Source organism: Sander lucioperca, chromosome 22, assembly GCF_008315115.2.
Source record: "Sander lucioperca isolate FBNREF2018 chromosome 22, SLUC_FBN_1.2, whole genome shotgun sequence".
Classification (NCBI taxonomy): domain Eukaryota; kingdom Metazoa; phylum Chordata; class Actinopteri; order Perciformes; family Percidae; genus Sander; species Sander lucioperca.
In genome coordinates this window covers 7242625-7257383 of record NC_050194.1, presented here as the reverse complement: position 1 = coordinate 7257383, position 14759 = coordinate 7242625, and the positions used below count along the sequence as shown (strand labels likewise).

Sequence of the window (14759 nt, the reverse complement as noted above, 5' to 3'; positions counted from 1 at the left end):
CAACAAAAATATGGTGTTTTTTGAAAATTAAACCATGTAAACCTATTCTGATATAACCTCTAAATACAGTTATGAACCTGAAAATGAGCCTAATGTGAGCACTTTAAGATGTTTAAGTTTAAGATGTTTATGGCAGTGGTAGTCAGCCAGATCTACGTCCCACTCAAAAAGTCTGATTCCTACTCTGTTAACCCACTGCTACAGTGTTTACATGACATTAAAGCTTGGATGTCTTTAAATTTTCTAAATTTTAATGAAAAAAGACAGAAGTCATGGTCTTTGGTGGCTCTTCTGTGATCCCCCCCAGTCGATCTGGGTTCTCTGGCACAGTATCGCAAGCCAATTGTGACAAATTTTGGGGTAAAAGTGGACTCAGACCTCAAATTTGACAGCCAGATTAAAGCTGTGGTGAAGTCCAGCTTTTTCCAGTTAAGGCAGCTGGCAAAAATCAAACCAGTCCTTCAGAGACAACACTTTGAGACAGTAATCCACGCCTTTGTGACCACTCGGCTAGATTTCTGTAATGCACTTTATATAGGGGCTAGTGGGTCCTCCATTGCTCATCTTCAACTGATACAAAATGCTGCTGCAAGTCTTTTAACTGGCACACGCAAGTACGAGCACATTTCACCTATTTTAGCTTCACTCCACTGGTTGCCTGTCCATTTGAGGATTCATTTTAAAATTCTTTTATTTGTTTTTAAAGCCTTGAATGGCCTTGCCCCACCTTACCTCTCTGAGCTGCTGCACCCCTACACTCCCAGCCGATCTCTCAGGTCAGCTGACCAGTTGCTCCTGATGGTCCCTAAAGCAAGGCTTAAGCTCAGAGGGGACCGAGTGTTTGCCGTTGCTGCTCCAAAACTTTGGAATGGACTGCCTCTGCACATTAGACAGGCCTCCTCTCTGTCTAATTTAAAAAAATCTTCTTAAAACCCACCTCTTTTCTTTGGGTTTTAACACTAGGTAGAGTGTTGATCTTATGTGTATACTTGCATATTTGTAATGTGTTTGTCATATTGTATTTTATTTATTCTACTTATTTCTGTTTTATCTTTTTGTGCAGCACTTTGGAAACCTTGTGTTTGTTAAAATTGTGCATATTTATACTTTATATATAAATAAAGTGGATTGGATCGGATTGGATATATCCTTGATGTTCCACTTCCGGGATTGCTCCGTTGCTGACGGAAATTCCGCCGGATTTCACTCATTTAGGCCGGATATCCGTTGCCTTGGGCTTCCTTTCTGTTGGCATTTTAAACTGTGGTTGATTTCTGAGGACTATGGTTAACTGCTCCTCAGATCTCTGCAGGGTAAATCCAGACAGCTAGCTAGACTATCTGCCCAATCTGAGTTTTCTGTTGCACGACTAAAACAACCTTTGAACGTGCACGTTCCACCAAAACAAGTTCCTTCCCGAGGCCATTTTGCAGCGGCGCCGTTGCTCCATATGGCACTTAGCGCCGCCCAATACGATTGTGATTGGTTTAAAGAAATGCCAATAAACCAGAGTATGTTTTTCTCCCATTCCGGAATGCTGTGTGGACCAGCCAGACCCTCCTCCGCAGCGCTGTGGAAGAAGGTCTGGCAAAGCAAGACTACGGCAGTGGGAATTAAGGATTGTTTTAAAGTGGGGTTTTTTTTCGGCTAGAGGGACTTTATAGCGGCGGAGTCACGGTTTGGTGCAAGCTCGGTACAGGGAGGACTTCTTTTAAACAGACAGTAATGCAAGTGTCAAAGACGGATCAAATCCTCTTGCTGGTGACTGAGGTAGCATTTGCCCTAGTCTATTTTGTTTTCTTCTACATGCTTATGCTCTCCATCTCCTTCCTAAAACTTTGATCTTTGGTTTGTCTTCCTCCTGATTATATTCTTGTTGTTCCCTCTCCTCTTTTCTAGGAGGTAACCCTGGTTGTGGAGAAACAGGTGAGGAAACTCCCCAGGGTTTCTCTGGTCGCAGACAACATCAGCAATGAATCCAATCAGAGCATCAGTCCAGCTACCAGCCGGCTAAGGATCAACAGCTGCTCGACCATTACTACTACTGCAAACACCATCTCTGACCGGCCCAGGGACTACAGCTTTGTCACCGACGGTAGGAAACCTCAGTGTCTACGGCTGGGACGATACGCTTTTGTCCCGATTGGATTCTTTCACGATACATGGGTGCCGATTAGATTTGTATTGCGATTGTCATTCATTGTGAATCTAGAAGTATTGCGATTCCATCGTATTGAGTATTGCGATTTTCGGTAACACTTTACTTGAAGGTATCTACATAAGAGTGACATGACACTGTCATGAACACATGACACTGTCATGACACATGGACCCTAACCCTAACTCTAACTCTAACTCTAACCATAACTTGTCATGACAAAAACCGAATGACACTTACTAAAAGAAGCGTTATGTCATAAACGTTAATTTAAGAAGTTGAATAATACGCTTTTAGAGACAATATATCATGAGACATTTCTAAAAACTAACTGTTTTCTAAAAAATAATGCACATCACATGTCAGCCAGTCAGTCTGACATTTATTTCATTTGTAAAGAAGAACATAACATGGATTTTCTGCATTTTCTGCTTTCGGTCTGTTTTGCTGGAAACGGATATGATGTAGTCACCGTCGGCGGTAGCATGTAAACAGAAAATATTTAGGTGAATCAGGTTTTTCTTTATGGAATTGGTTAAAAAAAAAAAAAAATATATATATATATATATATATATATATATATATATATATATATATATACACACACACACAGTTGTGTTCAAAATAATAGCAGTCCAACATCACTAACCTCATAAATTTTTTGGTAGAAATTATATTTCTACATGGCAAATAATTTACTAGTAAGTGTTGTATAGTCATAGAAAACCAACAGACCCAACAGTCATGACATGCATGCTGCTCATTCTGTGTAATTGAATCTGTAATTGAAGGTGCATGTTCAAAATAATAGCAGCATTGTGTTCAACTAGTGAGGTGATTGATTCTGTGAAGAAACAGGTGTCAGTTATGGCCCATATTTAAGGAAGGAATGAAGCAAATGTTGTGCATGCTGGTTATAGTGCATTTCACACTGAAATACTCAGCAAAATGGGTCGTTCCAGACATTGTTCTGAGGAACAGCGGACTTTGATTAAAAAGTTGATTGGAGAGGGGAAAACGTATAAAGAAGTGCAGAAAATTATAGGCTGCTCAGCCAAAATGATTTCAAATGCCTTGAAATGGCATCCAAAGCCTGAACGACGTGGGGAAAAACGGTCAACTACCATTCGAATGGATTGAAGAATAGCCAAAATGGCAAAGGCTCAACCAATGATCAGCTCCAGGAAAATCAAAGAAGACTTAAAGTTACCTGTGAGTACTGTTACGATCAGAAGAAGGCTATGTGAAGCAAAGCTATCAGCTAGAAGCCCCCGCAAAATCCCATTGCTGAAAAAAAGACGTACTGAATAGATTGAAATTTGCCAAAGGACACGTTGACTGGCCAAAGGAGAAATGGGGCAACATTCTGTGGACTGATGAGAGCAAAATTGTTCTTTTTGGGTCTAGGGGCCGCAGACAGTTTGTCTGACGACCCCCATTCACTGAATTCAAGCCACAGTACACTGTGAAGACAGTAAAGCATGGTGGTGCAAAAATCATGTTATGGGGATGTTTCTCATACTGTGGTGTTGGGCCTATTTATCCCATACCAGGGATCATGGATCAGTTTCAATACATCAGAATACTTGAAGAGGTCATGTTGCCTTATGCTGAAGAGGAAATGCCTTTGAAATGGGTCTTTCAACAAAACAATGACCCAAAACACACCAGAGAGCGAGCAAAGTCTTGGTTCCAGATGAATGAGATTGATGTTATGGAGTGGCCAGCCCAATCCTCAGACTTCAATCCCATAGAAAACTTGTGAGGTGACATCAAAAATGCTGTTTCTGAGGCAAAACCCAGTAATGCAGAGGAATTGTGGAGTGTAGTTCATTCGTCCTGGGCTGGAATACCTGTTCACAGGTGCCAGAAGTTGGTTGACTCCATGCAACACAGATGTGAAGCAGTTCTCAGAAATAATGGTTATGCAACTAAATATTAGTGCAGTGATTCAAAGTAAAGCAAACCCTTGAGACATTTGAGAGAAAAATGCAAATACTGCTATTTTTTTGAACAGCGTAATATTCCTTTTTCTTCACTTTCTGTAAAAGTATAACACAAACTTGATCAATTTTGGTCATGTTTTGATTTGGAATTGAATGTGCAGTGTCCCCAATGCATTGATATTATGGAATAAAAAGCTATTTTAAGGATTTTGAGCATTATTCACTTTTTTAAACACACTGCTATTATTCTGAACACAACTGTATATATATATATATATATATATATATATATATATATATATATATATATATATATATATATATATACACACACACACACACACATCGATTCTGGAGAAAAGAATCAATTTTAAAAATCGTCGCAAGAAAAATCACGATACATACATGAATCAATTTTTTCCCCCATCCCTGGCTATTAGTTTAGGTTTAAGCCAATGGACTTTTGATTTAAGTGAACAAAATACATACTGTATAAGTGCCTGGAGAAACTAAGAAAGCCCAGGATCTCTTTCTGGGAACCCATACTGAATACAAATGGATCAGTGCAGTTTCCTCACAGAGACAGAACGTTATGTCACAAAAATCTACCGAGAAAGAACCTGCGTGAGAGAGCCTGTCAACTCTAAGCTGTTTTGTGCATTAATACCCAGGTTAGTCTGGTTACTTCAAGGTGAACCTTCAGACACTTCGTTCTCTTGGTTCTGATCTTCCTTACTGACTCTGACCTTCCTCTTCTTATCCCCCCTGGCCTCCTTTATCCTTCGGCGTGTCCTATATCTGTCGGTTCACGTCTCTCCTCTTTCCTCTCACATGTTTTAAAGCAACACTAAAGCACTTTTCCCGCTTCGGTCCCCCTACAGGTTGGAAGTGGAATTGTCCATTACCGCTGTCGTAATGTCTCATTATGTCTCATTCGAACTACAAATCCGCTACCTGATCTGGCAAACTTGCATAATGTAATATAATGGACAATTTCACTTCCAATCTGTAGGGGGACTGAAGTGGGAAAAGTTCTTTAGTGTTGCTTTAACTAGAGCTGTCAATAGATACAAATATTTCATTATTATTCGCGTGATTGTCCATAGTTAATTGCGATGAATTAATCACACATTTTTTTATCTGTTCAAAATGTACCTTAAAAGGTCCTATGACATGCTGCTTTTTGGATGCTTTTATACAGGCCTCAGTGGTCCCCTAATACTGTATCTGAAGTCTCTTTTATATAGGCCTCAGTGGTCCCCTAATACTGTATCTGAAATCTCTTTTATATAGGCCTCAGTGGTCCCCTAATACTGTATCTGAAGTCTCTTTCCCAAAATTCAGCCTTGGTGCAGAATTACAGCCACTAGAGCCAGTCCCACAATGAGCTTTACTTAGGATGTGCCATTTCTGTGTCTGTAGCTTTAAATGCTATTGAGGAGGAGAGGGGGGGGCAAGGTGGAGGGTGGGGGTGTGGCCTTGACCAACTGCCATGCTTCACTTGTTTGCAAGCCATGATGTCTCTCTCTTTCTCATGGGCGGGCCAAATTCTCTGGGCGGGCAAAGCAGAGAAAGGGGAGGTAACCTTTCCCCTTATGACATCATAAAGGGAAGATTCCAGATCGGCCCATCTGAGCTTTCATTTTCTCAAAGGCAGAGCAGGATACCCAGGGCTCGGTTTACACCTATCGCCTTTCTAGCCACTGGGGGACCATAGGCAGGCTGGGGGAACTCATGTTAATGTTAAAAAACCTCATAAAGTGAAATTTTCATGCCATGGGACCTTTAAAATGATATATGTCAAGTATGTATTCTCTTATTAACATGGGAGTGGACAAATATGCCTGCTTTATGCAAATGTATATATATTTGCCATTGGGAATCAATTAACACCCTAAAATCTCATAGCAGTGAGTGTTTCCCCCAGAAAAGTTGTTTAGCAGGGTGGCAAGTGTCTTTTTTGACTTGGGCCCGGCTGGGGGCCAGTCAAAGACTGATGGCAGCATTAATGTAGAGCCCAATAGAGCTCAACAGTCCCGCCCTTCCTCCGAGAGACCTTGGGTTCCGGAAGTAAATTTCCCATTCATTTTTCCCAATGACATCTGGAAAAATCCGTACATAAAGAGTTTTAGACCATGCCTTAGGCTAACCAGCTACGACGTGACTCATAAGCATACAACATATAATTTCGACTGAAAAAACGAACAGAAAATTAAAAAAAAGTCAAAAGGTACAAGACTGTGTACATAGTTTTATTATCGAGCGAAGGAACTACTCATCCCATAAACCACCGCGCACCACTGAAGAAAGGAAGCTACATTAGTTTAGCTAACAGCTAATACGGCTAACTGCTAGCTGAGACAGCATGTAATAACTTTAAAAGACTCGAAATAAAACATGAAAATAACCATTAAAATATAACAGCTGTTACGTCAGCTGTAGCCAGATTTACCCAGTGTTTAGTTTGAGTTAACGTTATTTTAGACTGAATCAAGCTGTCAGCTAGCGGTTAGCCAAATTAGCTGTTAGCTAAACTAACGTTAGCTTCCCGGTGGAGGCTAACGGCAGAAGCGTGGAACCGATCGATCGTGTTTCGTGCGGTGTCGTCAATCCTCGTAAAACAGGATTATCATTTTGGGCATGCGCATGATGGATCGTGCAGGCAGCTCCCCCTCCTCACCAGCATGAGTTCCACCAATCAAAGACATCACTGTGGGATTGTGGGATTGTTCAGGATTGTGGGTAATGAAGTACTTATCCAAGACATCGCGAATAAAAGACATTTATCTCAAAACAAGGTTGGTGCCCCATGAACTTTTGGCATCTATATGAGCATATACAATCGCTTATTCATGTCGTAGCTGGTTTTAAGTCTACCATCGACAGTTACGATTTTATGGCTTATACTCCAATTTGTCAATGGAGAAATTGCATTGTATTTTTACTTAAGGAACCCGCTTTGGGCGGGACTGTTGAGCTCTATAGTTTCTGTGAAAATAGAATCATGGATAGAATCGCAAAATTGAGAATTTTTCACAGGGCCCTACATTAAGTCAGCGCTAAAACCTAACTGGAGATTTGAAAATATGACTGTCTAAGTTTCCAACTGAGCTGCCTCGCTGTAACTGTAGTGGTTTAAAAAACATTAAAATACATTGAAATATAATTCCCAGTGGCTTAGGCCTGGTGGGGGGCAACTCAGACCCAGTGGGCCACCAGGCTTTGCAACACACTGGAGGAAACCCTGGCAGTGTTTCTGTTATTATTATTGTTTTTTAAACTTGAAAATCTGTTGAAGTCACATATTTAAATCTCTCCGGTCATAATCCCTCTACAGTGTAGGCACCCGGTCTCTCTGTCTGTAGTTCAAAAAACGACCATGTTGTGCACATCAATGTAGTTGCTGGTGCAAGACAAAAAAAGTAAATGTTTAAACAAGTTTAAGTCCGCACAACATCTTAATGCTCCGAAAAAATACGTTAATAGTGCAAAATAAGGCACACAACGTTTCGGCCGACAATTTGGCCTTCCTCAGGTGTTGACCGTGTAGGTCGATTTTGCAAGCAGCTTATAGCGCCCCACAATTACATTTCAATTTAGGTGGCGACCTCTCATGGTTGAAGTAATTATCGCAAGATTTGATACTATGAATAAAATTGAATTGAATTGATATCCAACACACGCTTTGCTCCTCTACATGGCAGTGTAAGCCATCAGCTCTGCTCCGCTCACTCTTTAGCTTTGCCATGCCTGTTGCTGGACTGCTCTCCCGAAAACAATGCTGTAACCGCTGCAGTCACTTGCGACCACTGCTGCTGCTGTTGATAAGCATTTCATAGGACACACCTACCGCCATATACAGTAGCATCCACCTGTAGGCTTTCAGTCTTATTTTTCTCTGTGGGAAAGTGCATATCGTTAACATATCTCCCCAATCCCAATTGTTGCATCCCTGTCGGAGAGTGATGAGGTCCGGGACTAGACGCCAAATATCAATTCTGCTTTTATATTTTTGCATTTTATTGTTGTTTTTTTATGTTTAAGTTTAAATTGCGACAAGACAAAACTAATTAAATCAACATAATCTAATCAGCTTTGTCTGATCTCTTTCCTCCCCTCCACTTCTCCCATCCACCTCCTCTTTCCAATTCCCTCTAACTCCTGACCTCCATACGTCTCCCATCTGGTTTCCCCTCCTCATTATCCCATTACTGCCTCCGTCCTCCCACCGCCACACCCTCAGACAACACCCAGGAAGTGACTCTGACTAAAGGTGCCAATGGCCTGGGCTTCAGCTTCCTAATGTGTGAGCTGGATCCGCCCACTGCAGACTTTGGCAGCCTGGTGTGGATAAAGCAGCTTTTCCCCGGCCAGCCGGCCGAGCAGAGCGGCAGAATCCAGGAGGGAGATATCCTGTTGGCCATCAACGGCCAGTCACTCAAGGAGCTGTCCTATCCGGTATGGGCAGATTTAAATGGCGTTCATCCATTCGTCTATACTAATGTTATTAGTAATGCTTGATTTGCTTGTATGTGATAGGCTTACTTTTCTTTAATTTACTTTACACTTTTTTGCACCAGGATGTATAAGTTTGACACATGACTGTAAAAAAGTTGAACTGAGCCGTTTGTCGTATTATCATCCGATACGGTCGCCCATCTCTAATGTGACAGGTATGATGCAGTTCTGTGTAATTATTGCAGGATAGTTGAACTAGAACTGCACTGGCTCACTCTGGCAGGCCTCTAACCTAAACTGGTTCAATATTCTGACCATATTGCACATACAGTATATCTTAGCCTGGATGCCAGCCAAACTTAGCCCCGCCCACAACATTTGAGGTCGGGAAGTTCGGTCTGGACTTGATCCGTTGTGGAGCAACTATGCTCGAACCACAGCTGTTCGGACCGATCAAATAGTCAGGGCGGGCTTTATACGATGATGGACAGATGATCAACAGTAACGGAATCAACCACGTCACCAAAGAGCGCTTGGGTTGAATTCATTTACAACAAAGATGGGTGCCGCTGGAGAATTGAGATCAAGCCTCTTATCTTATGATACATCCGAGGGATGTATGTATGCTGTAAAGTCTGTACCGTGGATGTAACGTCATTAGCGTTTTCCAAACTGCCGAGGCTATCGGCTAGCAGCTAACATCAGCGGTAGCTAGCAGTTAAGTTCTGTTGACAACTATGCGTCGCTCAACATAGGTCATACTCCGTTGCTCTGATTGGTTGTAGGTCTATCCAATTGAGTGCAGAGGCATTTTCTTTCGTGGTTCGGTTGAAACACGCCCCATAATCACAGCCCAGTGGAGCAGTATCAGACTCATATTCTGACTAGAATCTGAGTAACTACAGCTGCAAAAGATGAATTGATTAATTATTTAGTTGTCAACTTTTAAATCAATCTGCAACTATTTTAATAATCGATTAATCGGTTTTGAGTAATTTTTATGACATTTCTATGAGAGAAAAAGTAAATTCTAAAGTTTCTTCACTCCTCTCTGTGACAGTAAACTGAATATCTTTGAGTTGTGTACAAAACAAGACATTTGAGGACGTCATCTTGCGCTTTGGGAAACACTGATCAACATTTTTCACCATTTTCTTACATTTTATAGACCAAACAACTAATCGATTAATCGAGAAAATAATTGACAGATCAATCAACAAAGAAAACTATTGTTAGTTGCAGCCCTAATTTGAAATATTGTGGATTGTTTTTTCTCTCATGCAATGTTCTAAATGTTGTTTTGAGGAGAATCAGATTATCAAGGAAATACTGATACAGTTACTTTTTTTGTAATAACTCGGCATGAAAATGGTGCGTTAAAAAATGTTAAATATCTGCTACAAAACATCAGCCAGTGGTGGAGGGATGCCTGTGGAGAGTATGCAAATGATATGCAAATTACCTGTAAATCGCGCCCTCTTTGTCCCTCCCCTCAAGCCCCTCCTCTCATAATGCAAAAAAATGTCAAATTGAAATAATATAATAGGATTGTGAGATTATAACTTTTTGATTTTTGTGTTCAACCTGATCTCACAGAATTCCGTGAAATGAACACGGTCCCTTAACTCAAAATCTGTGTCAGTTTCACGGAATCACCGAAAATTCCGTGATGGGCCCATGGAAGAATTCCATGAAATTAACACGGCCCCTTAAAATTCGTGGCTGAGAACGATGACGTTGAGGTTGTGCGCTAGTTTGAGTTGTAGTTCCGTAATGGCGGCGGAGAAAGATACGAGCGAAGCCGTTGCGAGCGGTCCGTTGTGGCAACGCTGCCGAATATCCAGAAGTTAAAGCCCTAGCAAGAACAATCTTTGCTTGAGTTTTGTTGGTGGCCATGATGTTGTGGCCCTCCTCCCCACGGGGTTCGGGAATAGTTAGATTTTTTCAGCTCGCTCTGTTAGTGGTGAAGGAGTTGGCTAAGGCGAACGCTAGCAATGCTAAGCCGACGTCACAACCAAACGTTAGCGATTGGTTATGGCAGATCCAGAGTGGCTCTGGGCAGATCCAATAGTTTTAAACTTCAACAGAGTACCCGCCTTCAAGGAAGTTAACACTTGTCAATGGAGAGTGTCCAGACTCTCTGTACAAATGAAATGTACGAGAGTCTGGTAGGACCAGGCTACTTTTCCTGCACAATGAGTACTTTTACTTTGCATACTTTAAGTACATTTAGCCAATACTACTTTTCCTTAAGTAAGGTTTCGAATGCATGACGTGGTAGCACTTTAGTTTTCACAGTGCTCTTACACTGCACTGTGACTTTTATTCTTGTATTTCATGTCTGTCTTATTCTAGCGGTTTTTATATTTTTTTTATTGTTTTTAATTGCTCGATGTTTTATGTAAAGCACTTTATATTGCCTTCATGATGCTGAAATGTGCTACACAAATAAAGCTGCCTGGCCTTGCTGTTGAAAGTTCTCTTCTCTGTCTCTAGAGGGTGCTAAAGCTGTTCAAGGCTTCACCAGCCGAGGTCCGACTGACTCTCAGTCGGCCCCCACCAGGTACACACACACACACACACACACACACACACACACACACACACACACACACAAACATACATACTCCTCACCTATTTGTCTGTTTGTCTGTAGGGGTCCTTCCCTCCATTGATCAGTTCACTGGCACATGAGTGATGTCACAGTGTCATACAGCACCAGCATCAAGGGATGCTCCGAAGCAACGCTGTTCTTCCTGATCAATCAGGAAGTGGTGACGGAGACGGAGGACACAGTGAACGACGGGGGTGTTTGGATCAGTGAGTGAACGGATCTCATCGATAGACTCCGACACTGCTGAAAGGTCAGTGGCGTTCCACGGTGTGACGTGACGTCGCAGCGTGTTCTGACCTTCTTTATGACCAGACAAGAGTTTGAACTATTGAGGGTTGCCATATCAGATTGTCATCTCTTGTAATTGTCACAAAGACTCTGGCTAGTTTGTTTTCTTTTGTCTTTTTCCGATTAACAATTTTTTTTATTATTTTATTTAATACAAAATACAAAACATACAATTCACAACACGAACATTCCCCCAATGTTTGAACCCTCTTGAACTGTCTGAGTAAGTGAGTGAGTAAGTAAGTAAGTTAGTAAGTAAGTAAGTAAAATGTATTAATAGAACGCTTATCACAGGTAAAAATCACAAAGTGCTCTACATAAAAACATACAAGATGATACATGTTGAAAACGCAATACACAATTAAAATAACAAAGTAATTAATACCAACCAAACACCTGTCTATCTGATTTTGAAAAGAGTCCACAGAAATAGCAGATGGTAAGGGCGGAGGCATAGCGTTCCAACGTCTCGGTGCTACAGACTTAAACACTGCAGCCAGGCACTTGTTATGTACTGTAGCTTCTAACTTATAAACAAAGTTTTGTCTTGTCTGTTTTTCCAGGCATACTGAAGAAACCGTGACGGAGCAGGAGAGCGCAGAGGCTGAATGTGGATGGATTTGTGAAAGCAATAGTTCAACAAAAATGTGAGTAACTGGATAAGGAGGGAAGATAATGGCATTGTTAGACACCTTTTAATACATACGTGTTTCTTTGGTTTGTATTTGACTGTACAGTTGATTTCATCCAGAATTTATAATTCATATACAACACTTAAGCTCTGACCTCATCAAACTCCCAACCAAGAATTTACCTGATATTTTCTTGCAATTTTGACGCCTGAATGAATATTTTTCATTATTTCAAAACGTTCACTTCTGTGGATGGAAAGGTGTCTGAAGGCGTTCCTAAACGAGGTCTTTTCATGTGCCATCAAGAGTAAGGGCTCTGCAGGTTTTCACATAAACCAAACACAAATGCCTTTAATCTTATTGGTTCGTTCAGACCGTCCTCGCTCAGAAAACGACCGTATAGGTCGATTGTGCAAGCAGCTTATAGCGCCCCGCAATTACGTTTCAATTTAGGTGGCGACCTCTCACGGTTGAAGTAATTATCCAATTATTAGCCAAATTACTTACGCCAAATTCGGCGTAAGTAGGGAGGCGGGTTGGGGTGGTGCATCCGTCAAACAAAGACAGGACTTGTGAAACCATAATTCAACTTTCTTCAAATGAATCGAGTATTACGGACCTTAGTCCGTGATGCAGCGACGTCACGTTACATCATCACTTTAGTTGTTTTACGTGACCAATCCCTGATGTTTAACCCAAACTAAGGACTTTTGTTCCCTAAACTTACACACGTACTGTAGTTCCGTTTCACAACGTTAACTATGTGTTTAAAACTGAGGTCGTTACGTGAAATAGAACGGTCACATGATTACAATTTCCACCGCGGTCACGTATTGCGGTCACATGTTTAAAATGCCGACTGTGCGGCCTCGTTTGCTCTTGTGAGCCGCCTAACAAGAAACCTAACTATTGGTCGTTATGCGCTGCATGCTTAACGGTCATATATGTCGTTTTGGGAATCTTGACAATCAACCTATTCGGTCGTTTAGGTACGAGGACGTGTTGGAATGCTTCATTCTTTTTTAGATGATGCAAATATGAAAATCAATACGATTAGCTCTTGTTGTTGGAGGTCATGCCTTGTTGGTTCATTGCAATGCATCACACAATCGTACCAAATTACAAATACTTTAACCACACCAAACTTTTACATGACCCAAACCTAAATCTAACAATTTTCTAAACAACTTTTGTAAAATATATCCAAACATAAGCATTTTTGTTCTCATACCTATGTAACATTTCAGGGCAAAGAACACCGACGTATAACTGGTTTGATCCATAATTTCATGTAAACGCCTGCTCTCTAAGGAGCCTTCATTGTTACCAGTTCATCTCTTAGCCACAAGGTGGCAGCATGGTGCTACAACTGACAACATTTCCCTCTCTTTGTATTGCAAACAGTAATAAGCAGCGTCTCACTTCTCAATTAACAGCACTTCATGTAAACAAAAGGGAAGCTAATAGTGTTATTTTCCTTTCTCTTCTACAGGAAATCCAAAAGAGGCATTTTGCTGACACCGAAAGAAGAAGAAGAATTATCGCTATAAATGTTGTTGAGGACACAAAAAGTCCACAGAGGTAGAGAATATGTTGCATCATAAAGTCATGAAATTGTGAATGCCATTTTTCTTTCATTAAAAGGAATTTAACCCTTTCTTTGTGTTGGCAACTTCGTCTTTGTTTCAGCCCCCCCCCGGGTTAATTTAAGCTCACATTATGTGTTCAGAAACACAATCAATACAAACCCCCATTTTCACACAAAAACAAAAGCCATTGAACTGAGTCTGACCCGAATATGGATGATCCAGCAACAAACAACTCATTAAATATCTGCACAAACTGGGCAGCACGCACACGCACACACACACACACACACACACACCTCCCTGGGTGAGGAGCCAGTAATGGCCCCTCGTAAATAAGGGTTCCTGTATTTCAGTGAAACCCAGTAGTGCATCTGGATCCCATCAGAGCTCGTGTTCCCTTTGCAAATGATCCCAAATGTTTCTAATTATGCCAGTGGAGCCGGCACGAGGCTGTGTGAGCACTTGTGCGTGTGTTTTTCTGTGCATGTAATCGCCCTGACGGACACGCACACCCATGCACTGGCCTCTGTTTATTCATGAGCAGGATAACAGAGATGGACAGCGTGGTCGTGACTTGTGCAGCCTCTGCTTAGGTCAGTGCACGTGACGATGACTGATGAGTGAAAGATGGGGCGGAGATGGATTTTTCTTCAATGTCTGCTGACATCGCTGGCTTCCTGCTGCGCTCAAGTGATTTAGGTTTAGGTTGCAGGGTGAGTTGTGCAACAAACAAAAAAAATATCATGCAGCCATATGTGGAGTATCTACAGTGAGTGAAAGACCTTCCTTACATTTGGATTCATGCAATTTACATCTTGTAAGCCAAGCATTCAGTATGCAAGACCTGCATCATGTTTAATACATGGAAACTGTTTGAGTCTGAGGGTGTGGATGACCCTTTCTCACTGTGGATCTAGCATACAAACTGTGCAAATGTGATTGTTTGCACTCGCATTGTGTTGTTACAACCTCTGAGGTGCGTGACTGCACACACCAGGGAACATTTCATTAAGTGCTAACAGAGTATTTTTCTCTGGTACTTCACCATAGATGAATATGCTGGAATTGAGCCAC

The 14759-nt window shown here is 41.4% G+C and overlaps 1 protein-coding gene across 3 annotated transcripts in view; it reads left to right on the top strand.

Annotated features, from left to right (window-relative positions):
- Positions 1-13754, top strand: part of frmpd2 (FERM and PDZ domain containing 2) — a 44909-nt gene extending 31155 nt beyond the window's left edge. For all 3 annotated transcript variants that reach the window (XM_031297893.2, XM_031297892.2, XM_035997225.1), the window contains 6 exons: positions 1900-2095; positions 8348-8562; positions 11059-11125; positions 11219-11426; positions 12028-12111; positions 13589-13754. In XM_031297893.2, coding sequence (XP_031153753.1) covers positions 1900-2095; positions 8348-8562; positions 11059-11125; positions 11219-11256 — 516 coding nt within the window. In that variant the 3' untranslated portion in view covers positions 11257-11426; positions 12028-12111; positions 13589-13754. The remainder of the gene's footprint in view (positions 1-1899; positions 2096-8347; positions 8563-11058; positions 11126-11218; positions 11427-12027; positions 12112-13588) is intronic.
- The last annotated feature ends 1005 nt before the right edge of the window (positions 13755-14759 follow it).